Here is a 26,963-nt window from a genome sequence, read left to right as displayed (position 1 = left end):
GTACTGTTTGGTCTGGAGCCGAGCGGGGCTTGCATTGATCCATTGATTGTGCGCGGTTTGCGCCTGACCTCCCTGCTCCCGGGGAAGCCGTCTCCATGGAGACCGGGCCCGCTCCCCCAGCGCCGGATTGTAAATTCCTGCAGGCAGCGGCCCGGCAGCCTGGGGAGGGGGCCGCCGCGCCCGGGCGCGCAGGGGGAGCGGCCGCCGCGCCGAGGCCCCATTTGAAAGAAAAAAAGGGCACGAAAAAGGAGGTGGCGGAGGAGGAAGGGGGGGGGGAGGAGGAGGAGGAGGAGGAGGAAGAAAACGAAAAGGAGCGAGGAGAGGAGGAGAAAGAGGAGGAGGAGGAGAAAGGCGAAGAAAAAGAGACGGAGCCCGAGAGACGGAGAAGGCGAGAGAGGAAGAAAGAGCAGAAAGGGCGTTTCTGGCGCTGCGTTTCCCCTCCCCTTTCTCAGGTCCCTCGCTCGGGCTCTGCGCGCTCTCGGGCTGCAGCTCCCTCCGGGCGAAGCTGGGCACAGGGTGGGATTACGCAGAGCAGCCCCGCCGCCGCCGGCCGAGCCCCGCTTGGAGAGGGCGGGGGCGCCCCTCCGTCAGCTGCGCCCCGCGCCCCTCGCCTCGCCGCGCTCTCCCCGACGTCCGGCCGGGAGGAGCGGGAAGCATCGGGAGCCTCCCGCCGAGGGCGCCGCGATCGGAGCCCCGCGTCTGCAGCCCCCAGCCCGGCCCCGGCGGGGCGCCCGTCCCCTCCCCCCTCCGGCGCGCAGGGGGCCCGGCCGGCTTCCGTCCTCCCGGGGCTGCGAGACCGGCCCCCGCGGACCCTCTGCCCGGAGTCCAGCCATGGGCTCGGGACGCGTGCCCGGGCTCTGCCTGCTAGTCTTACTGGCCCACGTCCGCGCCGCCCAGCACGGCAAAGCTGCTCAAGGTAAGAAGCAAGGAGGGGCGCAGAGCTGCCGGGGCTGCGGGGCCCGAAGGAGGGGCGCGATTGCCCAGGGCCAGGGCAGGTGCCGGGCAGCGGGTCTGCTGTCAGGACCCGACCCTGTGCTCCGGGACTCTCCGGCACCGGGCTGACCTCTGGGCGCCGCGCCCCGGGCCAAGAGTTGGAGGAGCCAGAGGCGGCGGGGATGAGTGGGAACTTCTGGGGAACGTTGGGCAGAAGTGACCATGCACCTCCGAATTCTGCCAGAGTTCACTGGCACCCCCTAGCATCTTCGAAAGAGTGCTTGTCCTCCAAAGTCAGAGAGAATCTTCTCTTCGCTCAAACGTTGCCAGAAACTTTTCGTTGTGGCCTGGAGAATGGAAACTTTTCAGCCATACTATAGATATCTTCCCCTTGTCCCCACCCCGCATGCAAAGTCAGACAGACAATTTGAAGTTGCTGTCTTATCAGTGGGAAAATGTTAAAGAAAAATAGGATCTTTTATGGAAAACCCAACTCGTCTCTCACGGGATGGTAGAGGGCTGAAGAAGAGAAATTTTGTGACTGGCTTCTGGCAAGAAGGTTGCGTTTCTGCCTTTTGGGGGGAAATCTCTTTCGTCTTGCATGGCTTTCATTTCTTATCATAATATTTATTTATTAAGGCCTCGGGTTTCCAATTCCATTTAAATCCAGGTCGGAATTGCATTAAAATAACAAAGTAAAATTCCAGGCTGAGGAGCTCTGACAGATCTCTCTAGAAATTAGGAGTCTCCCACCCTGGTCCTGACCCCTAGCTCATCGCCTGGCCAGTCCCAAGGCTGTGCTGGCAGAAACCAGGCTGGTGTCTCACAGCACAGTTCTCTGGGGACAGCCTCCCCTCCCCCTTGAGCTCTTGCTGCACCCCTCCCCCCATGATGTCCTCAACCAAAAGAGATTTATAAGGACAAAAAAAAAAAAAATTCTTCCTGGCAAGGTTTTGCCAGGAGGTAATGATTCTGCCTATTGTCCCAGGGGCCCCTGAAGCCAGACAGGGTGAGGAGGTGGCTGGGCCAGAAGGAAAGTTGAACTTGGGAGTTGGGAAAGCTGTCTGGCAGTCAGGTTGCTGTGTCTGGGGGGCCTGAACCCTTGGCTCTTAAGGCTATCCTGTGCCAGATGGGTTCCCATTCTGTTAATAGAAGGGCGCTATATCAACGCCACCTTCCTCCTCACCTATTCCTTCCCGCTCCAACCTGTCCTTTAACTGAACCAAACAGGAGAGACCCTTGGCTGTCAAATACCAGACCCCCATCCCCACCCCCCTCCCAACCTCAAACTGCCTCTTCTCCTGTCCTGGTTCCAGACAGCCCCCGGGTCCACCACCCCCAGCCTGGGAGCAGCCCCTCTCCTCACTGTGGATTTGCTTGTGTTTTCATAAACAAAGCTGGCTTTTGTAGTGCGTGCTGACTTACTCATAACATGGAATTAGCTAGGGAGTTTAGTCTGAAGGAAGGAACAGATTTCATGAAGTAATCTAGAGACGAGATAAGGGCCTCTTTCAAGTTGGAGCCAGTGTCTGTGGTGGCCTAGCAAGACTGGGAGGGGGGCCGGGGGAAAAAGGAGAAGCAGTCTATCAAAGGGGTTCCAGGGGCAGATGGACACTCTTAAAAGGGACAGGTGCCATGGAGCCAAGGCTCTCAAGTCTGGAGATCCACCATCTTCTACACCAACCAAAGGAGGCAGCATCCCTCTAAGGCACCCCAAGGCACCCTCTTTCACTGGACACCCTGCTGGGTGCTGGTGGAAATACAGCTGGAGCAGAGGTCCCTACCCTCAAGTAACTTACAGACTAATCCTGTTGTTTGCTGCTTGTCTTTGGCCTGGGTTACACCTGTTCTGGCCGCACTGCAATGGCTTTGCATCTCCCTCCCTCCCTCCCTCCTTTCCCTCCTTTTTCCTTCCTTCCTTCCCTTCCGTTCCTGAAGCTAGTTTAGTACAGAATGGAGCCTCTCATTGACCTGCCATTCGGGAAATCTGTAACCCCCATCTTTCAGAGGTTGCCTAACAACAGGTTTGCTGGACTAGAGAGATGTCTTTGGACCCAAAGTTGCAGCAGAGGCTGCAGGAGGAACAAGTCCTCTTTGGCCTGGGCAGCCTCACAGGCTTACCCGGAGTAAGGGCGCTGTGGGCTTCAGAGAGGCCTCAGTTGCCCAGATATTATCAGTGCCAGAAGTGTACCTTTAATGCCACATGTTTTTAAATGAAGCCCTAGCAGGTCTTTAACATAAAAATACCCTTAGCAAATATCTTGCACAGAGTTACTGTACCTCTGGGGATATCTGTGTCACTGTCCTTTTCATCAGGGAGCCCCACAATGGGAAAGCCAAAGTCATGTGGAATGGAGTAGAGGGTGTAATGGTGAGAGAGAGAGCAAGAGAGAGAAACTGAAAGACTCACCACGATCACCCACTTCAGACAGAGCTGAGTCGTTGTGTCTGCTAAGACTTGGTTATTTGGAAGTGTGAATGCTGATGTTTTAGCTCTAAGAACTGTGTTGGACTAGTGGGTGGGTCAGCTGGTGGGACTGGGAGTGAGTGACCATGCAGTCCATGGTTTTGAGTGTTTTTCAAGTGTCTGTCTGTGTATCTTAAAGTAGACAGACTGGATAACCAAGATAATTGTTAACTTAAAAGCATTAATTTGCTTTGCTTTTTTTTGGGGGGGGGGAGAGGGTAAGGGTGGGCAGCAGTATTTAAAAAGACCTAATCCTGGTTTAAGGCTCAGGTTACAGCTGAGTGAAAAGGTCTCTTGGCCTCCAGGGAAACTCCTCCTCTGGGCAGGCTCTGGGAGAGCCAGATTGGCTGTTCGTTTAGCTGGTACTTTTCTCTCCTCATTAGGGATAGGTTTTGATAAAGTCACTTATTTACACTTTCCAAGTAACACCATTCCTAGGACTGAGAGCGTTGATCTGATGGCAAACAGTGTCTCTCTGTCTCCACGCGTCTCTCAGAGTCTCTGTCTGGGTGTATGTGTCTCTCTCTTTCTTTCCCCCACCCCTCTCTTCCTCTTTAATGTGGCTGTTTCCTCTCCTCCCTGCTTCCCTGGGCTCCTGTGGCCAGCGTTTACAGTGAGGGGACTGTTTCTCCTAGCCCCTCCCTCCAAAATATGAAATGAAAACCATAACCGTGTCAGTGGTGAGGGTGGCTCCGTGGGCAGCCGATTACTGCCTGTGCCCCATCCAGACCATATGAGCGAGAGAGAGAGAGAGAGAGAGAGAGAGAGAGAGAGAGAGAGAGAAAGAAAACCTGATTTTTAATTAGTTCCTCCTAAGCCCATCCCCACCCCTATTTTTCTAGAAAGATGGAGAAGGAGGTAGTCTTAGAAATTCCTCAGGAATCCCTTTGACCTCTCTTCTTTCAGTGACATATCTCACGGGTGGGGGAACCCTGGAGCCATAAGCTCAGGTCCATTTTCTACCCCTCACCTCTCATCACCTTGAGTCTCTACAGGGTGGAATGAGAGAGGGGCATTAGAAGACACTGAGAACACAACCACTGCAGGTAGAGCAAGAAGAAAGTCATCAGCAATCCTCAGATGATTGTATTCTGGAACCTTCTGGAATCTGAGAGCATGAGAACCGGTTTGAGATGTGAGCGGCTGGGACCTGTTATAAAAGGAGCCAGATTGGGTGTGAGTTTGGGAATGTGAGGTGTGCATTCACTGGGGTGTGTGAGCATGCATGTGCATGGCTTAGGGTGTGTGTGTGTGTGTGTGTATGTGTGTGTGTGTGTGTACTGTGCAGAGCTCCAGTGAGAGGAAAAAGGAAGTGAGTGGGGCGATGTGCATTTTGTTTTAGTTGGAGAAATAAAGAAGTGGAATGGCTTGGTCCAGTGCCTTAAACTGAGGGTGGGGGAAGGGAACGGATGGCTTCTGACCCCCTGGAGAAGATGGAGGTGAAGGAGGCTCACTGAACCCACCCCAGTCCCTGCCCCCAGTTCCAGTGCCTCCTTTGCCATCCCATACCCTTTGCACATGACACTTATAAGAAAGAGTCCCTGTCAGGGCTGGAAACTGCAGAGCTGCTCTAAGGCTGGCAGTGCTCAAAAGAGGCCCAGACCCGGGGACAGCTCCTCCAGGCTCAGTCAGAATACAGGAGTCTAGGAACAGGAGAACTGCTGGCCTTGGGGGAGAAGTGAAGCAAGCACCAAGCCAGAGATGCTTGGGGGAAATGGATGAGCTATTCACCTGGGCTAAGAGAGGATATAGACTCCCTCTCTATCTGCACATTGGTCACTTTCCTCCTCCTAACCCCACACACTGCCAGCTTCTGGTGGTACTAGGGGCGTGGTATCAGTGGGTTTCACAAATGCAGAGCCTAAGGATTGGGGCCTTCAAGGAAACTATTGAAATTCTCTTCCTCACTTGTAAAATCAGTAGGGTCTTGCAGCTCTGAGATTCTGCACATCTCATTGAAAACCTTCCTGCTGGTAAACCAAGTCCTACAACCAGTCTCCCTTGGTCACTTACCTAAATGCCTGGCCCTCTGCCCGCTGGACCCTTCTTCACTTCTAATTCCTCAATCTAGGTTACCTGGTTATTATTCCTTTCTTCTCCCACCAGTTTCCTGAGCCTCTAAGTACCTGAGAGCTCTCAGTGTGTCCTAAGTGGAGAGAGCCCCAGAAGAACACGTGCATGTTTCTGTGTAGGTATACCCAAGAAAGTTGGGAAGTCCAGTTGAAACATCAGCGTTATGGAAACTGAATGCTTAGGACCGGACCCCAGGGCCCCGTCCTTGGTTCCACACCATATGTCTCCTTGCTGCAGGATTGGCCCTCTGTATTCCACTTTGGCTTCGTCCTCTGCCCTCTTCAGATCAGGGCCCTGCTTTAGAGTGGCAATTGGATGTTACAGTTTGGCTGCACTGACAGGATGATGACTCCCTAAATAGGGCACTAGGGCCCTTGGCTTACCTATGGTTTTCCCTGTGGCTATAACCATAGCCCTAGAGAGCTGTGGGGTTTGGATTTCAGAGCCCCGTGCCAGGGGCTGGCCAGGACTGGCCACTGACACTGACAAGCTGAGGAAAGGCCTGGGCTAGGGCTGCTGGGCTGGAGGGAGATGCAGAATAAAGGACACAGAGGTAAGGAATCCCTTAGGGTGGGGTATCAGGATATGTGGGCGTTGGGGGGGGAAGGCTGGAAGAAGGGGGTGCTTAAAAGGTAGACCCTGGGGAGCAGGTTTACAGAGAGGACGTTTTTACAAGCTTCTAATTATATTTATTTGGAGTTTTCCTCTGGCGGTTTGAAGCTGTTAACAGCAGGAACCTGTATCCCTGTGTTTGTTTTTGTTTCTAACCAGCTGCTTGGCCCCAGCGTAGTGAATCCAAGGGCAGGCGACACCTGCCCACCACCACGCCACCCACCCATTCCTTCTTGCAACTGTGTCTGCCCCCACTCTGCCTAGTCCTCTGCCCTGCACGACTCTTCTTCCACTGTAAGGCCCAAAGGCTCTGATCTACTTCCCAAATGTTGCCTTCCCGAGTTCAGCACCATTCCATCCCATGGCTATGCACTGGAGGCTTGCTTTCTGCTGAACTAGGGGCTGAGTGGGGCCTGGGGAGACGCAACAATGACTAAGGCTTGGATCCCTCCCTCAAGTGCTTCCAGAAGACAATGGGTAGTGCAGTAGGAAGACCTGGGTCCTGGCGCCATGCTGGCTGTTTGCTCTTTCCCAAGATAACCTCACTCGGCTTCAGTTGCCTCATCTGTTTCATAAGAGATGCCTGGTGCCACCCCAGATGACATCTGAGAAGCCTGAGATCCCGTCATTGTCCCCAGTCTCTTCTGGCTCCAGCATTCATCACATGGATGCACTGAAGTGGGCACTATTCTTCTTTGAGTTTCCTGTCTCCCTGCTCTTAAGACTCAATTTCCTGGGACTGTCCTCCACCCAGAATAGCGGTGGGTCTCAGGAGAATAAAGGAGCAAGCTTCTGCTCTGAGGTAACACAGGACAGAGGGGACATGGCAGATAGAATTACACCCCCCACCCTCTATCCACCTGTTTAACAGAGCTCTCCGAAGTGCCTTCGATATATCATTAGTCTGTCTTGTTCACTGCCAAATCCCTAGAACCAAGCCTGGGCTTGGCGTGCTGCAGGTACTCTATGGCTGTTTGTTGAGTGGTTGAATGAGTCTGCGCAACTGTACTCCAGCTGTGGCATGGACGTCGAGGGTTCAGAAGCCATGGCCTTCAGGAGCTTGCAGTATTAAGTTCAGCAGGAAGCAAGCATCCCATAAGACACCAGGGAGAAAGTTGGAAAGAAAGAATAATATAGCCACCTTCATACAGCACTTACTGTTTGCCCTGACTCCTTTCACGCTTGTGGCAGAGAAGACAGCAGGTGAGGTTCAGAGGCTGGCCCAGGACCACACAGACACGGGTCAAGTTGGCATTTGAGCTGATATAGTGTCACTCCAGAATCTCCTCTTAACCATTCTGTCATGTTGCTGTCCCCAGATCTTTTCCCAGCATGAGCAAATAGTTCACCCACCTTATCTGAGCTGGGAAAGTGGGACAGACAGTAGCCCACCTTCACCAGGAGGTCCTGATTTGGTGGGTCTAGGAGGCGCTTAGGTACTCCCATTTTTTGTGAGGTCCCAAGGGTTCCAGCGTGCAGCCAGGGGTTAGACCTTCATCAGTTGACACCAATCCATGCCTAACAGCATCAGCTGGTTTACCAGCTGGTAAATAGCTGCTCCCTGGGGGAATGGGTTAAGCTGAGACTGTGCCTGTGCATGCTGGGGATCCCTGCAAGGACAAATCCTGGGTTGGCAGTGGTGGGAGGAAGCTATGGAAAAAGGAGCTGGCAAAGGGAGGAGGAGGTGTTGGCTATAATTTGGGGCCTGTTTCATGGCTCTCTGCCTTAGGCCTGTTTTGCTTCAAAAGATTTTAACTAAACAGTTGGTTTCAACCAAATTTCTCCAACCAGTGCCCAGCCAAGAGAGGAAAGTAGAACTGGTTACACGACAAGGGTTAAAAGTATTAGCAGAGCAATTCAGCAGTAAATGAGTAGAGGCAACTGAGTCAGCCAGAACCAGGAACTCGCCAGCCACAGGGCTTACCAGGAAGAGCTTTGAAGAAGCTGAGCACAGTGTGGCTGGAAGAAGAGAGAGGAACACATCTCCAATGTGAATGTGAGGAATGAGATGTGTGCGCATGTGTGGAAAGAGTAGCGTTGGTCAGGTGTTCTGGAGGGAACGGGAGAGGATGGGGGATAAAGTCTTCCAGAGCAGACTCAGTGGAATAGGGAGAAGCACTGTGGACAGGGAGGTGAGAGAGACGGGTAAGACTACAGGAAGAGCCCACTACCGGAGGGGTCTAAAGACTACCAGCAGGCCCAAGTTTGCTGTGATCTGTTTCACAGTCCACTCTAGTACTGGTAAGCATTGGATGGGAGGCAGAGGGAAGAACTAGAGGTCCAGAGAGCCTGGTGCAGACCCTAGGGAAGCACCAACAGATTCAGAGGCAAGCACCTGTGAGACAGCCTCAGAGGAAGGACTTCCAGACGAGTCTCCCTGTGGCTGGCCTGGAACTCCCAGAGCAGTGCCATCCAGCAGAACTTTCTGTACTGTTGGAAATGTGAGATTGTGTTGGACACTGTCGTAGCCACTAGCCACATGTGGTTGTCAAGCATTTGGCCTGTGGCTGATTTAACTGAGGAACTAAATCTTATATTAATTTAAATTTAAATAGCCATATTGTAGCTAGTTCAAACCCCACTATTGCCAAAGGGAGGGAAAAAGGCAAAGGAATGGAGCCAGACATGGTAACACAGGCCTGTGATCCCAGCTATGGAGAGGCATGGATAGGAGGATCATGGTTTGAGGCTGGCCCCCAGAAAAAGTGTGAGACCCTGTCTGAAAAATAACTAAAGCGAAGAAAGGGCTGGGAGCATAGCTCAAGTGGTAGAGTACTTGCAAGCATGAGGCCCTGAATTTAAATCCCTGTAGTACTACTAATAATAACAATAATAGCAATAACAATAATAATAAAATAAAAGGGAAGAGATAAAAAATAAGAAAAGCCTCCCTAGAGACCTAGAGAATCTAGAGCTGGATTTCAGTCTGGGACTGACTGGTTCTTAGGGCTCATGATCTTCCTATGATGGTACATTTCTTGGTTCCATTTTCTCCCCATCAGTTGAACAAACTGATTCTACAAGGTCTGTTTTCTCCTTGCTTATGAGCTAGTCTTCCATGCCCCTTGTCCATTCTTTTCACTTTGGGATGACTTCCCAGGGTGGTAGGCAGCTGGACACATGACTGCAGAGCCTGAGTGGACTACAGAGAAGTGTGGACAGACTCCCAGCACTCAGGATCCCTGGACATGCTGGATGGCTGCCGAGTAGGAGAGAGTTGGAGGATAGAGTGCAGAACTGAACAGAAGCCCGGAAGATCTGATACAGTGTGTTTGGGACACCTGTCCTGTTTTAGTTCTCTTCTTAGCCCCTCAATACTTCAGATCTGCCCTCTAGTATTTCTTGAAGTATGCGAGCAGAGGACAAATAACTGTTTGAAGCAAGGGCTCATCTATGGTCATACCACCCTGAACATGTCTCATCTCATCTGAAGCATGGGATTATGGGTATCTATAAACTGGATAGCTTACTGGTCTATTCATCCATGCAGTCAGTAAAAGTTTATCACATGCCTTAAGGATCTGGATTCAGTCGATCTAGAAAAAGGCCTGAGAGTCTGCATTTTAACAAAACTCAGGCAATTTTATAGCCAACAAACCACACTTGGAAGTCAGATGTCTTGGCTTCAAATCCTATCTTTTTTACTGGCACGTTGCTACTTGTGTTCAATCTTTGGTTTCCTAGTTCACAGTTAGAAATAATCTCTTCTTCCTTAGATCATCCTGGTAACACAGCTTCTTAACTCTAGCTGCGTAATAAAATTACCTGGAAGCTTTAGAAAAATCCTGATTGCCAGGCCCCAGTCCAGGCTAATTAACCAGAATCTCTGGAGGCTGGGCATCTCCAGGGAAATTGGCTCTGATATACAGTCAAGGTTGAGGACCTCCTCACCTCATCTTTAATGCCTCACGACACCCACCACATCCTGCTTCCTGTTACTTGTCTGTCCTTCTGGCTGGGCTGAGTCACCTGTGAACCCCACAGTCCTCAGTGTAATTCCTTTCCCAAATTAAACACCTCCAAATTTCACTTCAGCTTTACTGGCACTATAACTACAACATTGGAATCCTTTGTTCAAAGGCTCTTCCTTTCTTAACCACTCTCATTTTGCCACATCTGGAGTGGCCTCTTTCTTTGGTGTAGCTCTGTGTGTCCCACCTGTTAGCGCAAAGGAGCTGTGGGCTGGGGTGGGGGAAGGACACCTGCCTGGGTCAGCTGGAGAGCAAGAGGGCTACACTTACCATTGCCATTCCCTGCCAGCTCCTGGTTCCTCTGCTACTGGCAGCACAGGGGCCAGTGACAATATTCTGAGATAGAATTTCATTCTTCTAAAGCTTCTTTGTGCCATGTGGTCAGGTGGGAGCAGGCACGGTTTTTTTGTGTGTTTCTTGCTAAGTAGCCCAATCTGGCCTTGAAGTCAAGATCCTCCTGTCCTGGAGTCCCCAGTGCTGGGATTACAGCTGGAGCAGGCCTGTTCTGAAGCAGAATGGTGAGGCAGATGAGGAACCACCCAGATGCCCCATTTCCCTTCTTTGTCCTTTAATCACCTGTGAGCACTAGACACCAGCCACTTTCCCAGAGGCCATTGTCCCCATGCCTTGTCTCTTTTTCCTCTCTCTAAGTCTGCTCCTAAGAAAGGTAAACCAATTCACACTAGGTTGATTATTTCTAATCACTGTCAAGTACCTAACCAGTCTCAGGGTTTTGTTTGTTTTTAAATGGAAGGGGACTGTTTTAAATGACAATTTAGCTGTCATTGTGGATTCAGTATTTTTGAAGGCAGTGGGGGTTCTTTCTGAATTCCTGAAATTACAGTCTGTTGTCTCTGAAGTTAGAGGGTTGTGGGAGGGGGCTGGCTATTCTTACAGAAGAGAGGATTTTGCCTTTGGGAAACCCACCTTCAGGACCCTCCTGCCTAGCAAGCACAGGACCCTGAGTTCAAAACCCAGTACCGCCACCAAAAAAAAAAAAAAGACCCTCCCTTTAAGCAACACCACCAAAGAGTCTCATGCACCGCCTCTGCCCCTGTTAGATGTGGATGAGTGTGTGGAGGGGACTGACCACTGCCACATCGATGCCATCTGCCAGAACACCCCACGGTCATACAAGTGCATCTGCAAGTCCGGCTACACGGGGGATGGCAAACACTGCAAAGGTGAGACTGGGCAGGCTCCCAAGCAGGGGGCCTGCAGGATAGCAGAAACCAGACTCACTGCCCTCCACTGGCCACACTGCAGTACCCTAAAGCCCAAAGCCCCCCACTGGCCAAGGAAGGGTGGCTGCATTTTCCCAGAAAGGTTTACGTGCAGACCAGCTGAGTCACAGGTGGTGGGGTGGGCCACGAGAATCATGGGCATAAGGCCTGAGGTTCCTTGGACATGGAGCCTCCACCTTTATACCCCTAACCATGATCACAGAGGGTGAGGACACAGAGTCCTCATTCCCTAGGGAAGTTCACATGGCAAGCACTTCCTCCTTCCCCTTGTAATTAAAGCGATGCAAATTAAAGTAACCTTGGGATATTACTTTAAAATTATGATCTTGAGTATTGGTGAGACTTCAGTGGACAAGGTACATTCATTAATTCCTGCTGGCATTATAAACTGAAAAGTATAGTTGTCATTCAGTATTCAAGGAGGATTGGTTCCAGGACACCACAAGGATACCAAAATTTGAGAATATTCAAGTCCTTATATAAAATAGCATAATTATTTGCTTATAACCTGTGTAATCCTCCTGTACACTTTCATTCATCTCTACATTACCATAATACCTAATATAGTGTCAGTGCTATGGAAATAGCCGTTATCCTATATTATTCAGAGTGATGACAGGAACAATATCTGTACATGTTCAATACAGACATAATTTTTTTTTAATACTTTGGACCCACAGTTGGTTGAATCTGTGGATGTGAAACTCATGGATATAGAAGGCTGACTGTAATTTTGTAATACCTTGCAAGAACCTTAGGAGGTATTCATACCTTCTGACTTACGGAATTTTTTCTTAAGGATTCATTCAAAGGAAATCCAAAGAAACAAAGATATTGACAAAGATGTCCTTTACTGCATTTTTATTAAAGTAAAATAAAGAAATTAATTTCTAACAATAGAGAAAATGGATTAATAAGTTATAATAGAGGAACACAGTGGTAATTAGACTGGAGAGAGATGTGAATTATCACTGAGTTTAGATGAAAATTAGCAATGTACAAAATGGTTTGTACACTATAAATGTAACTGTAAGCACACACACAGAATGTTATATGTGTTTTTCAAAAGGAACCACAAGCCTGAACCCAGGGGTGGCTAGTGGGGTACACGGGTGAGTACAGCTCTCTCAGCTTCTCTTTGCAACAGACGTGGATGAGTGTGAGCGAGAGGACAATGCAGGCTGCGTGCACGACTGTGTCAACATTCCTGGTAATTACCGATGTACCTGCTACGATGGATTCCATCTGGCACATGATGGACACAACTGTCTGGGTGAGCAAAGGAGGGGTGTTTGGGGCAGGTATCTTATAGGGAAGGAGCTGTTTTCAGCATTTCCCAGGCAAGGAGGGGACAGTGATCAAAAGGGGCTACATTCCTCCAAGAGAACAAGGTCAGTCTCCCCTTGGTATTGGGCCTTGGGTGAGTGAAATAGTCTCTGGGAATCTCAGCTTCCTCACCTCTGAAATGGAGGTGGTAAAACCCTCCTCAAAAGCTGCATGGGCAAACGTGTAAAGAGCCCTATGCAGCCTAGCACATAGCAGAGGCTCAATAAGTGGGAGAAATTAATTGGTATGGATGCTGCTGCCTCCCTGGACCCTGAAGCACCTGGTCCTTGCAGGCTGGCTTTCTCCTGGATCTTCCTGCACTGTCCAGTCTCACCCTCCCCACACTTCTAAGGCCTCAATCTGACCCAGTCTCCTTCATCCCAGGAGCTGGATTAAAGATAGAATCTCTAGGGAGCTGAATTCAACTTTGGTCTCTTGTCATTTTGGAAAGTTACTGAGACCAAGTAAGATTATTCCCCATGGAAAAAAACATGAAGCCCAAGCAAAAAAAGGTTTGAGCTTTGAACCCAGGGGTCCTCTCCCAAACTCTTTCTCTCTGGTGCCAACATAGAAACAGCACTGGAAGCATAGAAGAACAGGAACAGAAAAGAAGCAAGAGCAGTAATGCCCAGAAAGCAGGCTAGCTCGGGCCTGACCCGACCTGACCAAATAGATTACTTGTCCAAGGCCCTATTGGCCTCACAGCCTCCTTAATACAGAGTGGCCTCTCACTGTCACACCCTTCCTCAGACTCAATCTTCCAAACCCAGGTTCCCATGGCCACCTCTCCTACCACTTCAGCTACCATGGAAGGGCCTTCCCCTGCCTAGGCACCTGGAGGCACCCTTTGGGGCTCCTTTGGGAAGAGAAGATGCACTTGGAGCAGAACAGGGAGTTCCTACAGGACTGTGAACACCAGTTTCTGAGTTTTTTGGCTTCCAGTTGTCATCAAGTCTCATTTCCTTATAAGTATTTTGGGGAGAAGCAATGAAAGGGACGAGAGAGTGATAGGTAGGAGAGGGTCAGGATCAAAGATTTATCTAGGGTTAGGGCTGAAAGTTTTAACCCTACCTTTGGCTCTTAGGGAAACCTTGAGAAAGCTACCCATGCCGTGTGCCTCAGTTTCCCCACAGAACTGGACAAAAGAACTTGCTATAATAACATAGCCACATTTGCTCCTCCATAGAAGGGAACAAATAGGATGGAATGTAGGATGGGGCAAGAGCTGGAAGACACGACAGGGGAAAGCACACCTTCATAGCTTTTCCAACAGGTGCATCTCTCGTGCAAGAGCCCGCTGGATCTGAGTCCCTTCTGCCCTTGGCCAGAAAGTTGCAGGCTCAGCAGAGAGGATGGGAAGGGAGGAGCATATGAGGCCCTCAGGAGCCCAGCTACTAGCTGCTCCATTTGGCCTCCAATCTCTAACCCAAGAGGCAAACTAAGAAGAGTGTAGACTTGGAAGGGCAATAGCATAGAGATGGAGTCAAGGTGTTGAACTGGGAGTCCCAGGATGAGCTGAGCTATGGGATCTGAGGGTGGTGACTTTGGGGTCTAGGGTGTGGCCTGGCAGCTCTCTCCCCACCCCTCCCTGCCAAGCTGTCAGACTTTGTTTTGTTAAACCAAAATAGGAGAAAGGCTAGGGAGTATGGCTGCAAGCCCAGGCGTGGGGGGAGGAGGGGAAGGACAGGGTTGTGGCCTGTCCACAGAAATGGTCTCTGGCTGAGAGGAGTTGAGGCCCAGCGATCTTCCCCCACCCTGCCTTTGCCAACCTCAGCACCATGACCATAGCATTCTCTGAACAGAGCCATCTCCAGGTTCTCTGATTCCCTGGCTATTGTCACAACCAGCCACCACCCCTAGTTATCTCTCCCTGACCATCTGACCAATCTCCATCCTTATCTTCATCACTGTTCCTCTTGTTCTGGCTCCTTTCCTGATCTCTGCTCTCTGGCCAAATTTCAACAGTGAGGCCAGTGAGGGCAGTGAGGGCAAAGGAGGTGAGACAAGTTCAAATGCCACCCCACACACACTTGCTTAGTTCTCGGCTCTGCCCGCTAAGGGTGGTCTCTTCACACTCAGGGGAATATTAGCTGACAAGAGGGTGAGAACTGTTTGGCTGAAGGCAGGACTTAGATAAGGGAAGGGCTTGAGTTCTTAAGATTTCCCTCAGCCCTTTGTGCTGAAGTCTGGGGACATACCCTGGACCCTGGCCTGCACACCACAGCCCCACCAATCACCTGTCTTGCACAGATGTGGATGAGTGTGCTGAGGGCAATGGCGGCTGTCAGCAGAGTTGTGTCAACATGATGGGCAGCTACGAGTGCCACTGCCGAGAAGGCTTCTTCCTCAGTGATAACCAGCACACCTGCATCCAGCGGCCGGAAGGTTAGCCCATCACCCAGTATGGCTTCCCTCCACACCAGACTTCTCTTCCCAGTTTTCCCCTTGTACCCTCCCCTCTCAACTCTGCCAGCTCCTTCTTTGTCCTACAACTCAATCACATCCTAAGAGCTCCATGCGTAGATTCTGTATTAGAGAAAAATCTGGCGAATTAACTTGGAGTTGGGTTAGTATGGGATTGAGGCTACTTTGGGATGTTCTCCAGTCCAAACTTGAGGTGTATGTCATTATAATTGTAGTTATTTGAGTTTCTCTAAGCTGCTGCTTAGAGAAGGCCTTAGAGGCCTCACCCAAGCCTTCCTCTATGTCCTGGATTGGGAAGATTGGGAAGAAGAGTGGGGCACATGTGTCTGCCTGGACTGTGACATTCCAAAGGCAGAGCGATGTCTAATCCATCTGTATATCCCCAGCACTTAGCATACTGCCCTGCATGTAGTGGAAGCTTAATAGTTGTTTGTAGCATAGCAATTATCTGTACCAAAGACATCCAGCTCACCTCTGATTCAATTGCTGTTTCTCTCCTTCCCAGTTTCCAGTTTGAGGGTAAGCCCTTTGAGCTCATGACTTAGATCGTTCTGGGTTTTTCCTAAATCCCCCAAGTCCTTAGCATAGTGCGGGGCAACTATTAGACACTGGGTTTTTGAAGGACAGGTCTACCATGCAGGTATTTTTGGGGTTGGCTGTCAGTACCAATTAATATATCATTCAGAATGGCTCTTAAGTTCAGCTCCCTGACACCCAGCTCTATGTGCCAGACAGGAGGCCTGGGGAGGGGCAGCCCCTCTCTGCACTGCAACCTCAGTGGTCTCCTCTCTATTTCCTAGGCCCCCAACTGCCTCTACTACGTCCACCCCGTGTAGGCATTCAGGGATACAGACAGCATCTTCTCTTCCCTTTTAGAAGGAATGAACTGCATGAACAAGAACCATGGCTGTGCCCACATTTGCCGGGAGACCCCCAAGGGAGGCATTGCCTGTGAATGCCGCCCTGGCTTCGAGCTCACCAAGAACCAACGGGACTGTAAATGTAAGACATTTGGGGTGGGGGGGGCGGGGACAGGAGGAGGGATGTGGGGCTCAGCAAGAGGATAAGGCTGGGAGGGAACAGGACAACTTTGGAAGAGGGCTGGTGTCCAGGTTTGGAGATCTGTAGTACCCAGGAGAAGCAAGCTGACAGACCTTCTGCCTCCTCTGTGCAGTGACATGCAACTATGGTAACGGTGGCTGCCAACACACATGCGATGACACAGAACAGGGTCCCCGGTGCGGCTGCCATGTCAAGTTTGTGCTCCATACCGATGGGAAGACATGCATCGGTGGGTGAGGCCAGGGAAGAACTCAGGTCACCTATGATGGGGGAGTGGGAGGGAGCCCTTGGAAACTGGGGGGAATGGGGATCAGGGACTCAGTACTGGACACAGAGCAACTGGTGAGGGGGTAAAGACCAGATGATGCCAGATCTAGTGAGAGAAAACTGAGAGACTGAAGGACTCCCTTGACCTTCTTCCCCTCTCCAACTTGGTTCCTCTGTCCATCCCACAAGCCTCACCATCCTCTTCCGCCTATGAATTATTAGCAGAGGTGCTGGATAACCAAGGCTGTGGGGGATAAGAGGGAAGAGAGCTGGAGAAACCAGCTAATTAGGCTTGCCCTAGGCCCTGGGGGAATGGTGTGGCCAAGAAGAGCTGTCATGGCTCACCATTCCTACTCTGGAACTGAGGGTAGGACCCATTGTTTTTTCCTGGAACAACCAGCCCAGAACTGACAGGGTTTCCTAGCTCCAAGGTATCTTCTTCCTCTTTATCCTTTCTTTCTTCACTCCTCCTACAAATCCCCTTTCTATAACCTTCACCCATGACTGATTTCCTTTTCTATTCCAGTGTCCAGTGGCACTTGCTGTCTGTCAACCCACCTGTAGCGTGCCCCCTTCCTCACCTACTCCGGCCTTCCCACCCTCTCAGTGTCTGGATCCCTTTTCCTAAATTCCTAGGCCTTGCCTCACATATCTTCCAGGTGTCCTAGATAAGCTGAATTCCTGAAAGTTAATTCCTAATTCCCTAAGTCTTCAGATCTTTGGTGCTGAGATGATGATGGGAAAAGACATCCCTTGGAGAAGAGAGAAAGGAAAGGGAGAGCTTTGGCTGGGGGCGGGGCTGGGTCTTGAGCCAGGCAGGACATGCTTGCTCTGTGGGGGCAGGTGTGTATGGAGGGCTGTCCATCTGGTGGGTTCCAACAGGCTGGGGAAGGAGAACTGTGAACATAGTCCCTCTGTATGTCAGAGACCTGGCATTCAGTTTAAGAACCAGACTCCCCCCACCACTCCAGAGACCTGTCCCCTTCACTGCAGACACAAGGGCAAGGGAGCAGATGGTGCTCTTACAGGGTTCCCTCAGGCATCTGCTTCAGAAACTTGTACACAGCGTTCTATAGTGCTTCTGTAATTGAAAACCCTGCGGCTCCATGTTCCCTCTCAGTTAACTCTTCAAATACCCAAAAACATGTTTAGGTTTTCGTGTTGCCTTCTCTGAGCTGGGGTGTTCCAGTTCCTTTCACTCTGTCTCATAGTGTAGTTGTGCTTTTCAAACCTCTCACCACCCTCTGGACATAATCACACATTGCTGGAGTGTCCTGAAAGAAACTGCATGCAGCTGGGCGCGGTGTCTTAATCCCAGCACTTTGGGAGGCTGAGACAGGAAGATCATGAGTTTGAGGCCAGCCTGAGCTTTAGCGAGACCCTGTCTCAAAAAAAATAAAAAATAAACTGTGTGGAAAGATGCATGAGTTGGGACAGAGCTTGGGGCCTATAAACTTGAGGCCCAGATCCCTCTGTGGTTTCTTTCTGTTTACCCAGTCCCAGACCTGGCTGCTTCTGAAAACGCCCCTATTAAAAGCTTGAGCTCTTGTCTAACCCGAGATCCACTCCGCCATCTGGGCCATGGCAAATGAGGAGGAAGAGAGCTGTTTTAGGGCCTACAGCTGGGCTCTTTCCAATCCTCTTCCTCTGCTCTCATAGAACTTAGTTTACCTGTCTTGGGAAGAGGAAAGTTCATTGTTTGGGGCCACCAGGATGTTCAGTTTTAGTGGGGAGACTGAGAAGGTGGCGTAGTTGAACTGAAAGGCTGGGCACTCTTTGGGACTTGGGATTTGGCTGTTTGTAAGATTTGACACTGCATGCTAGCTTTGCCTTTAGCATGCTGTTTGGTTTGGGGACCAAAATTTCCCTCTCCCTGAGACTCAGTTTTGTTCATTTGGGAGTTTGGCTTCTTTGAAGACACGGGGCAGGACGTGGCTGAGAGTGACTGTTGTAGGGGTCCCAGGGCTCACCCTTTGGGGCTAGTGGTTTGGGCTTGCAGGGGGGAGGAGGGTGTGGGGAGGGTCTGGGGCCCAGAGGGCCATAATGGCACCTGCCCAGCATCTAAACAGCTTTTTTACAATGTCAAACAGGGGAAAGGCGGCTAGAGCAGCACATCCCCACTCAGGCCGTTTCTAATGGTAAATATGTCTGCTCTCTCCACTTGCTCTCACTGGCTTGCTAGGGGAATGGCTAACCCGCTGGGGCTCCCACTAACCGCATGTTCATTGAGCCCAGCCCAACTGGACCCCAGCCTGCCGGCAGGGCTCCCCTAACAGCCCAGGCACTGGGCCCATTGGGTAACAGGAAATCTGAGTCTCTGAGAGCTGACCTGGGAGCTTTCATGTTGATCTTGGCTTCCTTTTTCCTTTACCGTCCTTCCTCTTCCTCTACCTCTGCCCACATCACCGTCTAGTACCCCAACCCCCTCCCAGCCATCTGCCCCTCACTGTCACTACACAGTGAAAGATCCAGCCAGCTCCATCTTATCTGTCATGTCCTCTGTGCTGCTCAGATAAGGGTATGATAGGGTCAGATGACATCCCTTCCTTGGGCATTCTTTCTCGGGGTCTTACCCATATTAGGTCACTGTCCCAACATCACCAGCCATTCGCTACCCACTGATGGTCACAAGTGTGGCATCTGAGTTCAGACCTGACTTTGGATCCTGGCCTCAGGCAAGCTCCTTTCCTCTCTGATCTTCAGCTCGTTCTACTGTTAAATGAGGAGAGTGGCAGTCCTCCCTCAGGTGCTGTGATGACTTAGATTGTATATGGTATCTGGTAAATGCCTGGCACAGAGGAAGCATGAGGAAGCTTGTGGTTTTCATTCTGTGACCCGGAGAGCAAAATATGAGCTATGGTGGCCTGGTGTCTCACCCTGCTCTGAGCAACACTGTACTGCACAGGTAGGCAGCTCTGCCCAGTCTCCTGATACAGCCTGGGATAGACATCATGCCAGCTCTGCTGCCCCATCCCAGGGCCTTCAGAAGGATCTTGTTCTCCTCTCCCTGCTCCAGGGCTCAGTAGGCCTCTTACTCTCGGAGTGCTATTGCAGGGAGGCTGGACTTGGAACCTGAACTCAGGTTCCTCATGGTCTCAGGAATCCTATGAGACGCTAAGGTGAGAATGACGCAGAGGAGATCCCACTGTGGCTGCTCCTGGATCTGGGTATTTGAGGGACCAGGACAAGGCTAGGGACCCATGGTCAGAGGCAGGTTTCTTCTGGAACCCTGGCATGCTGCCCTCATTGGTGACAAGTGTGTATGTGTGTGTGTGTGTGTGTGTGTGTGTGTGGGAGGGTGCTGAATCTTAGGAGTTTTTCTTATTTCAGTTCCTGATTTTGAGAGCCCCTCTCCCCTCTTCCCTAGAGGAGGCCTTGGAATTCTCTCTGTAGGGGGAGAATTCTAGCCGCCCCCAGAGGAAGGTCCACAACATTCCCAGTCTCTGGGTCAGACTCTTGCACCATTGGAGCTTTATGGTTTCTCCTTGGACTTGCCTGCCTCTCCCAGGCTGCTGTTTAAGCTTGTTTTGCTCTGGCTCTGAATTCAGCAAATAGGAAGAATGACCCTTGAACCTCTCAGCAAAGGAAAACTCAGCAGCCAAGAGGGAACACCAGAAGAGACTTAGTGAAAATAAGGCTCTTAGTTTTGTCTAATTCTGAGGCTCTTTCACCTACGTTTTCCTACCCTTCCTTCTCTGGACTCTTCTCCTTCAGTCCCTCCCCTCCCCTGCATTATCTCCCCAGTCAGGAAAGAAAACAACCAAACAGCCAGCTTATCTCCAGGTGGAACTAAAAGGAGGGCTTGGGAGGGGTTGAAGGTAGATAACCCGGTACATGCTGTGCCCTCTGAGCTGGGATTGTTAAGACAGCTGGGCAGGGAGCAAAGGGGGAGAAATTGATGGGTTTCCCTTGGCTGTCTCGGGAATCCCCAGGCTTACTCTTCCCAAGGCACCTGCAGTAAGACTGTCCCACTGCGTTCCCACCCACACACCAAAGAGATGGTCAGTGGGACAAGGAAGAAACTCCCATCTGTCCCTCCTGATCCCTGGTGTTCAGAACCCCACACTCAGTTCCCATCCCTCCTGCTCCCCACCTCCCCCACCCCTCAGCACATTCCTGCCTGACAGCTCTGGCTTGTACCTGCCTCACTGCTGTCCACCTTGTTTCAATCAAGTAGGGGGCAGGGGAAATGGACTGCTTGGCTGCACTGGTGAGGGGCTGGGGGTTGGGAGTGGTGGAAGGAAGGGGGCTGGGAGCCGAAGCACAGGGAGGCAGCTAAAGCTTTCTCTTGGGCCTCTGTGCTCTCCACAACCTGAGTTTGGGACTCTCCTAGCCCAATAACCCCATTACCATTCCCCACCTCCCTCCTAAACAGAGACCTGTGCTGTTAACAATGGAGGCTGCGACAGTAAGTGTCACGATGCAGCAACTGGTGTCCACTGCAGCTGCCCTGTGGGCTTCATGCTGCAGCCAGACAGGAAAACCTGCAAAGGTAAGGACTTCAAGAAGACAGGAGCATAGGGACCTTTGGTAAGGCTGAGGCGGGACCAGAGAGGCAGTAGCTATTATGGAATGACACCTTCTCAACCCCCTTCTCATAGAGAATCCAGGACAAGGCTAAGGGGTATCTTCTGTAGACCTCTCCCACTCTGGTTTAAGGGGGACAGAAGTCTAGCCATCTCTCTAGTGCTCTGACTGACTCTCCCTTGTTTCTTTACTCTCATCCCTGGCCCCTACAGTTAGTTAGTGAACATGTTATTCACATGTCCCTCTGCTGGAAGGATATTTGAGCACTGACTTTGTGTGTGTGTGTGTGTGAGGTCACAGGTGTGTTCCACAGTCTTCATAACCTGCATGCCTCAGACCTTCCTGTAGGCTCTGGGGAAACCATCTCTTCCCTTAGAGAGGATGCAATAGCCAATGGAGAGGAGGACAGCACAATGTCAGAGCACAGTTACTGGGTTCAGATCCCAGCTCTGCCTCTTTCTAGCACTGTGACCACTGATCCATTTCTTTCCTGGCACTATGCTCCTAGGTGTGCTGTGAGGACTAAATATTATATACAAAGTTCTTAGAAGACAGCTTGGCACATGACAAACACTTCCCATTAGCTGTCATTACAGTAGATAGCTAACCATATTATCCTTCCTACTTTCCCTTCTTTTAATCAGCCAGTTCTGGGGGAGGATGGGGAAAATGGGGGGGGCGGAGGGGAAGGGAGGGTAGCTATATTGAAAATAATGATTCATCAGGTCTGTCCCCTAGTCACAAGGAATGGGGACTGGAAGGAGTTCTAGGCTCCCTCTTTGTGTCTTTTGGCCCAGCAGCTGCGAGGAGGGGGAGGGCTGGGGCAGTAGGTCAGCCAGCCAGAGTCGAGAGGTTTCCTGCTGGAAAGGACTGTTGACAGGTATGCTAAGAGTGAAGTGGAAGGCTGCCCTCCCTGCCCCCTCCCCTCCAGGAGGGGTGAGTAGCCTGGGTCCTATCTGCCACCAGCTTGGGGAACTTGACCTCAGGAAGGAAGCCGCTCACCCACCCTCTTTCCCTCTCTGGTGCTGAAAGGTGCCTCAGGCCTGAGTCTCTCCAGACCTCTCCCAGTCCAGCCCCCTGCCTGGCCCCCACCTCCCCCATCAGCTACCCAGCCTTACTGGCTCTCCTGGAAGTCCTCCCTGTCTGGCGTCTTTCCCAGCTCCTCCCTGAAAGCTGTCTCTTTCCAGTGAGTCCCTTTGGACTCTCCACCTCTCCTTGGCCCACTGATCGGCACTCTAGATTGGCCCCTTGTGATTGGTGGGGGACAGGAAAGAGTTAACTCTCCCCACCAAGCCTTCTTGGGAGTAGCCATCAGCTGGAGAAAGGGGCACCATCAGCCAAATGCCCACCTGCTCCCTTCTCTAGGTATTTCTCTGATGCCCTGAGTCTGGTCCCTGGACTCAGTCCCCAAAGAGAGGTGTTAATAATGGCCACAGATCCCTGAACAGCCAAGAACTGGAGGCAGGAGAGTGACAGATGAGTCAGGAGGGGCGGGTCCAGGCCCTCCTTGATTTCCCTTATCTGTGAGAAGGGACATTGCCTTCTTGTTTGTTCCCAGACTTCAATATTGTTTTATTCAATATGTTCTGCTTTGCCAGACATAGACGAATGCCGCTTGAACAATGGGGGCTGTGACCACATTTGCCGCAACACAGTGGGCAGCTTTGAGTGCAGCTGCAAGAAAGGCTATAAGCTTCTCATCAATGAGAGGAACTGCCAGGGTGAGCAGACCTGGGCCAAGGTGAAAATCTTGGGAGAGTTCTTTGGGTGGGAGTTCTTTGGGGCCGGAGTCCAGGAACTCAGCAGACACTGTGGAGAGTGCAGATAGTGTCATGCTGCAGATGGGTGAACAGCACCCCATCATTTTGGCAGTGGAGCTCTGCACTGGAGCACACAGCTTGGCAAGAAGTGAGGGATACACCTCTCCCCAGTCCACATCCTTGGCAGAATACAGTCTGCCTAACGACTCACAGTTAGGTCCTGGTCCATAGGCACCAGGCCTTGCAGTCCCTGACTCCATTGACTCCCAAGTAGAGGGGGCATAGAAGATGGGTCAGCACTGCTTGGTCACTGATCTAGGGCCAGGCCATAAATAGGGTGTCTTTCAACTTAAGGGGTTCCCACACTTTGATTCCTTCACACTTGGGCATGGGGCACGTGTCCCAAGACAGATTCAGTGGCTTGAATTCTTGCCCTTCCAGATATAGATGAGTGTTCCTTTGATCGGACTTGTGATCACATGTGTGTCAACACACCAGGAAGCTTCCAGTGTCTCTGCCATCGTGGCTACCTGCTATATGGTGTCACCCACTGTGGGGGTAAGCCAGCAAGCTTTCACTCCCAGCCACCCTGACCTCTTTTACCTCCTCACCTCCAGTTGACCAAATCCCTGTCTTGGCTGTGTCTGTGGGCAGTCCCTGGGTACACACCCCGTGTCTGCATCTACTGTGATGAAACAGGAGGAATTAATGCAGCTTCTGAAGGCCAGCTGGGAGATGGGGCATTGGGGAATGGCATCCGCCTCCAAAATCCCTACCTTCTATCTCATCACTTCCCTGGACACCCATCCTCAGCTCCAAAACAGAAGCCCTCCTCGTGGGAAGGAATAGAAGGCTTTAAAAAGCTGGTCAGCTTGGCCCCTTCTCAATGGTTCCTTTGGAAACAGAGATAAAGGGAGGAAGTTTGAGCTCTCTCAGGCCAGAGAACCAAATACAAATTTGTATTAAGGCTGGGCACAGTGGCTCATGCCTGTAATACCAGCTACTTAGGAGACAGAGATTAGGAGGATAGCAGTTTGAGGCCAGCCCAGGCAAAAAGTTAGCAAGACCCCCATCTCAACTAACAATCTGGGCATGATGTTTTGTGTCTATCATCCTAGCTATGTGGGTGGCTGTAGGTAGGAGGATCGTAGGTGTGAGACCAGCCCTTGGGCAAAAATGTGAGAGCCTTTCCACAAAATAACTGAAGATAAAAAAGGGCTGGGGAGTGTGGTTCAAGTGGTAGAACACCTGCCTAGCAAGCTTGAAGCTCTGAGTTCAAACCTCAGTACTGCCAAAAAAATGTGTTAATTGTTAGAATCTTTACCATGAGATCCACCCTCTCAACAGTGATGAGTGTTGTTAAGATGGGTGCAGTGGACGCAGTGCTATGCAGGAGGCCTCTAGACCTTACTGTCTCACATGGGTCAGGAAACTCTAACAGAAGATCTTCACGGCCTGGCTCCTCTCCCCAACCCCACTGCTGTTTGTCTGTCTTCCTTCTCCTCCCCTAGATGTGGATGAATGTAGCATGAACCGGGGAGGCTGCCGCTTTGGCTGCCTCAACACTCCTGGCAGCTACCAGTGTACCTGCCCAGCAGGCCAGGGCCGCCTGCACTGGAATGGCAAGGATTGCACAGGTGCGCGGCGCCCTCTGCTGGCTAGATATAGCACTGTGGTTTCAGGGAAGGGCTGGGGTCCTGAAGAGCAAAGTACCAGGCTGGAAAGGTGTGTGTTGGGAGGAGGGGCAGGGAGGGAGGGGTGGAGAATGTAGGCATCTGAGTTAGACATAAAGCGTATGGTAAATAATCCCTTCCTCAGTCTCCATGGGCACAGCAGTAGTTCTGCATGTGACTGATTCTCTTCCTCCACATTAACCAACTGAGGGAAAGGGTGGGAGAAGAGTCCCTCCACCCCCACCCGCTCCCTCAGGCCTTTCTCCCCTTCCTAGAGCCAGTGAAGTGTCAGGGCAGCCCTGGGGCCTCAAAAGCCATGCTCAGCTGCAACCGGTCTGGCAAGAAGGACACCTGTGCCCTGACCTGCCCCTCTCGGGCCCGGTTTTTGCCAGGTACATGGGAGGAGCTGAGGGGCTGGGGCACAAGGAAGGAAAGGCTGGCTGCTCAGCAGAAGCGCTGCCACCTTGGGACTCCTCCAACCAGAGGAGGCTCAGGGGCAGGCGAGGGTGCTGATGGGCCCCTTCTCTCAGAGTCTGAGAACGGTTTCACTGTGAGCTGTGGCACCCCCAGCCCTAAAGTTGCTCCAGCCCGAGCCGGCCACCCTGGGAACAGCACCAGCTCCAACCAATGCCATGGTGAGCACCAGCCCAAGCCAGTTCCACTTACCTCTCTTCCACTGACCCCTTATTTCTCTTCATTAATGCCCCTGGCCTCACGTTTTCTTGGATCTCCTTCATTGCTCTGTAATTCTCCAATCTTATTGTCTCACTCCTTCAGGCCCCTAACATCTGATCCCCTTGGCTCTCATAACCCCAACCCCCAGCCAGCTTCGCAACACCCTCCACAGCACCCCCACCCCCAGAGGTTCCCCACACTGCACTGAGCTTCTACCATCCCTCTAGAGGCTGCAGTGCTGTCGGTTAAACAGCGGGCCTCCTTCAAGATCAAGGACGCCAAGTGCCGTTTGCACCTGAGAAACAAAAGCAAAATGGAGGAGGCCAGCAGAATCCCGGGGCCAGGTGTGGACTGAGAACCTCACTCCAACCTCCAACAGGCTGTCTGGCCACAAAAACCCTCTCCACCTCTCAGTTCCTTTAGTGAGCTCTCTTCCAGGAACCCACCAGCATTCTGAACTTGTAGATATGGGGCCCAAGGAAATCCCAGGCTACTCCCCTCCACCAACTATTATCCTAGACCAAATGAGGATTGAGAGGGTTGTAGTCAGAAATCCAGGGAGGTCCATCTGGGTTAGGGTGGGAAGTGAGAGTTGGGAAGAACAGCTTTCCCTGCCCCCAGGGTATCCCCCCCGAGGTTGAGGTTGACAAGGCCTGTCCCCCAGGTGGTGCCCCCTGCTCTGACTGCCAGGTCACCTTCATCCACCTCAAGTGTGACTCCTCTCGGAAGGGCAAGGGCCGGCGGGCCCGGACCCCTCCAGGCAAGGAGGTCACCCGGCTCACCCTGGAACTGGAAGCAGAGGTCAGAGCTGAAGAAACCACAGGTGGGACTGGGGACACTGTTGAGTGGAGGGCTGCAGGGGAGGGCAAAGATCGGGAAACCCTGCCTCAGCAGCAAAAGGAAGGGACAGAGCCTATACTAGAGACAGACCCTGTGCACCTGTGTCACAGCAAGCCCAAGGCTGTCTCTCTACCTGCCCCTCCTAGCTCCCATCTTTGCTCCCCTATCATCCTACTCATGCCAGTCTCTCTCTTCTTTCCAATTCGTACCACCATCTGCCCCCAGCTGGCTGCGGGCTGCCCTGCCTCCGGCAGCGGATGGAACGGCGATTGAAAGGCTCCCTAAAGATGCTCAGGAAGTCCATCAACCAAGACCGCTTCCTCCTGCGCCTGGCAGGTCTTGATTATGAGCTGGCCCACAAGCCAGGCCTGGGAGCTGGGGAGCGAGCAGAGCTGGTGGAGGTCTGCAGGCCCGGGCAGCATCGTGCTGGCACCAAGTGTGGTAAGGGACCTTGCTGGGGAGCAGGGGAGTGGGGAAGACCCACCTTGGGCCTGGCTCAGAGCAGGACCCTTTGTGGCCTCAGATGCATTTCTGAAAATATAAGGCCGTCAAGACCTTCCCACCCACTATCTTCTCTTCCCTGGTCCCAGGCTGACATCTTGGATATCAGGCAGGGCCAGCAGCCTTCCTGCACACAAATTTGACCTCCTCACCTCTCTAAGCAGATTCTGTTTATTCCCAGACAAAGGGATTCTCCCAAATCTGAACAAGTGGGAAGGGGAGTCCTAGGCCTGGGTGGTGGGAAATGGGGGGTGGGTGGCTAGCGCGGCCGACTCTCCCTCAGTCAGCTGCCCGCAGGGAACGTATTACCACGGCCAGACGGAGCAGTGTGTGCCATGCCCAGCGGGCACCTTCCAGGAGAAAGAAGGGCAGCTCTCCTGCGACCTTTGCCCTGGGAGTGATGCCCATGGGCCTCTTGGAGCCACCAACATCACCACGTGTGCAGGTGCCAGGGGAACACCTGGGTTAGGGTGGGCACTGGGACACCCATACATGGGATTTCCCAAAGGGCAGGCCCAGGCTCCAGGCCACTCTCCTAGTTGACATCCTATTTGTATGTCTATTCCCTTGAGAATGGGTGACCTCTGTGGGCATGACTCAGAACCATC

General features: G+C 51.8%; 1 protein-coding gene across 7 annotated transcripts in view; it reads left to right on the top strand.

Moving 5' to 3' along the window:
• Positions 1 to 737: 737 nt before the first annotated feature.
• Positions 738 to 26,963, top strand: part of Scube3 (signal peptide, CUB domain and EGF like domain containing 3) — a 35,621-nt gene continuing 9,395 nt past the window's right edge. For 2 of the 7 annotated variants that reach the window (XM_074082375.1, XM_074082372.1), the window contains exons 1-17: positions 739 to 916; positions 11,118 to 11,240; positions 12,448 to 12,573; positions 14,877 to 15,011; positions 15,927 to 16,052; positions 16,225 to 16,341; positions 18,470 to 18,517; positions 20,755 to 20,871; positions 22,505 to 22,627; positions 23,108 to 23,224; positions 24,178 to 24,303; positions 24,615 to 24,731; positions 24,870 to 24,974; positions 25,242 to 25,358; positions 25,679 to 25,837; positions 26,080 to 26,295; positions 26,639 to 26,800. In XM_074082375.1, the coding sequence (XP_073938476.1) occupies positions 832 to 916; positions 11,118 to 11,240; positions 12,448 to 12,573; positions 14,877 to 15,011; positions 15,927 to 16,052; positions 16,225 to 16,341; positions 18,470 to 18,517; positions 20,755 to 20,871; positions 22,505 to 22,627; positions 23,108 to 23,224; positions 24,178 to 24,303; positions 24,615 to 24,731; positions 24,870 to 24,974; positions 25,242 to 25,358; positions 25,679 to 25,837; positions 26,080 to 26,295; positions 26,639 to 26,800 (2,119 nt within the window). In that variant the 5' untranslated portion in view covers positions 739 to 831. Of the gene's footprint in view, positions 917 to 11,117; positions 11,241 to 12,447; positions 12,574 to 14,876; positions 15,012 to 15,926; positions 16,053 to 16,224; positions 16,342 to 18,469; positions 18,518 to 20,754; positions 20,872 to 22,504; positions 22,628 to 23,107; positions 23,225 to 24,177; positions 24,304 to 24,614; positions 24,732 to 24,869; positions 24,975 to 25,241; positions 25,359 to 25,678; positions 25,838 to 26,079; positions 26,296 to 26,638; positions 26,801 to 26,963 lie in introns of all 7 variants that reach the window. The other 5 variants (XM_074082373.1, XM_074082376.1, XM_074082374.1 and 2 more) reach the window with 5 other exon arrangements.

Source organism: Castor canadensis, chromosome 8, assembly GCF_047511655.1.
Source record: "Castor canadensis chromosome 8, mCasCan1.hap1v2, whole genome shotgun sequence".
NCBI lineage: Eukaryota > Metazoa > Chordata > Mammalia > Rodentia > Castoridae > Castor > Castor canadensis.
This window is presented reverse-complemented; position numbering and strand designations above follow the sequence as displayed.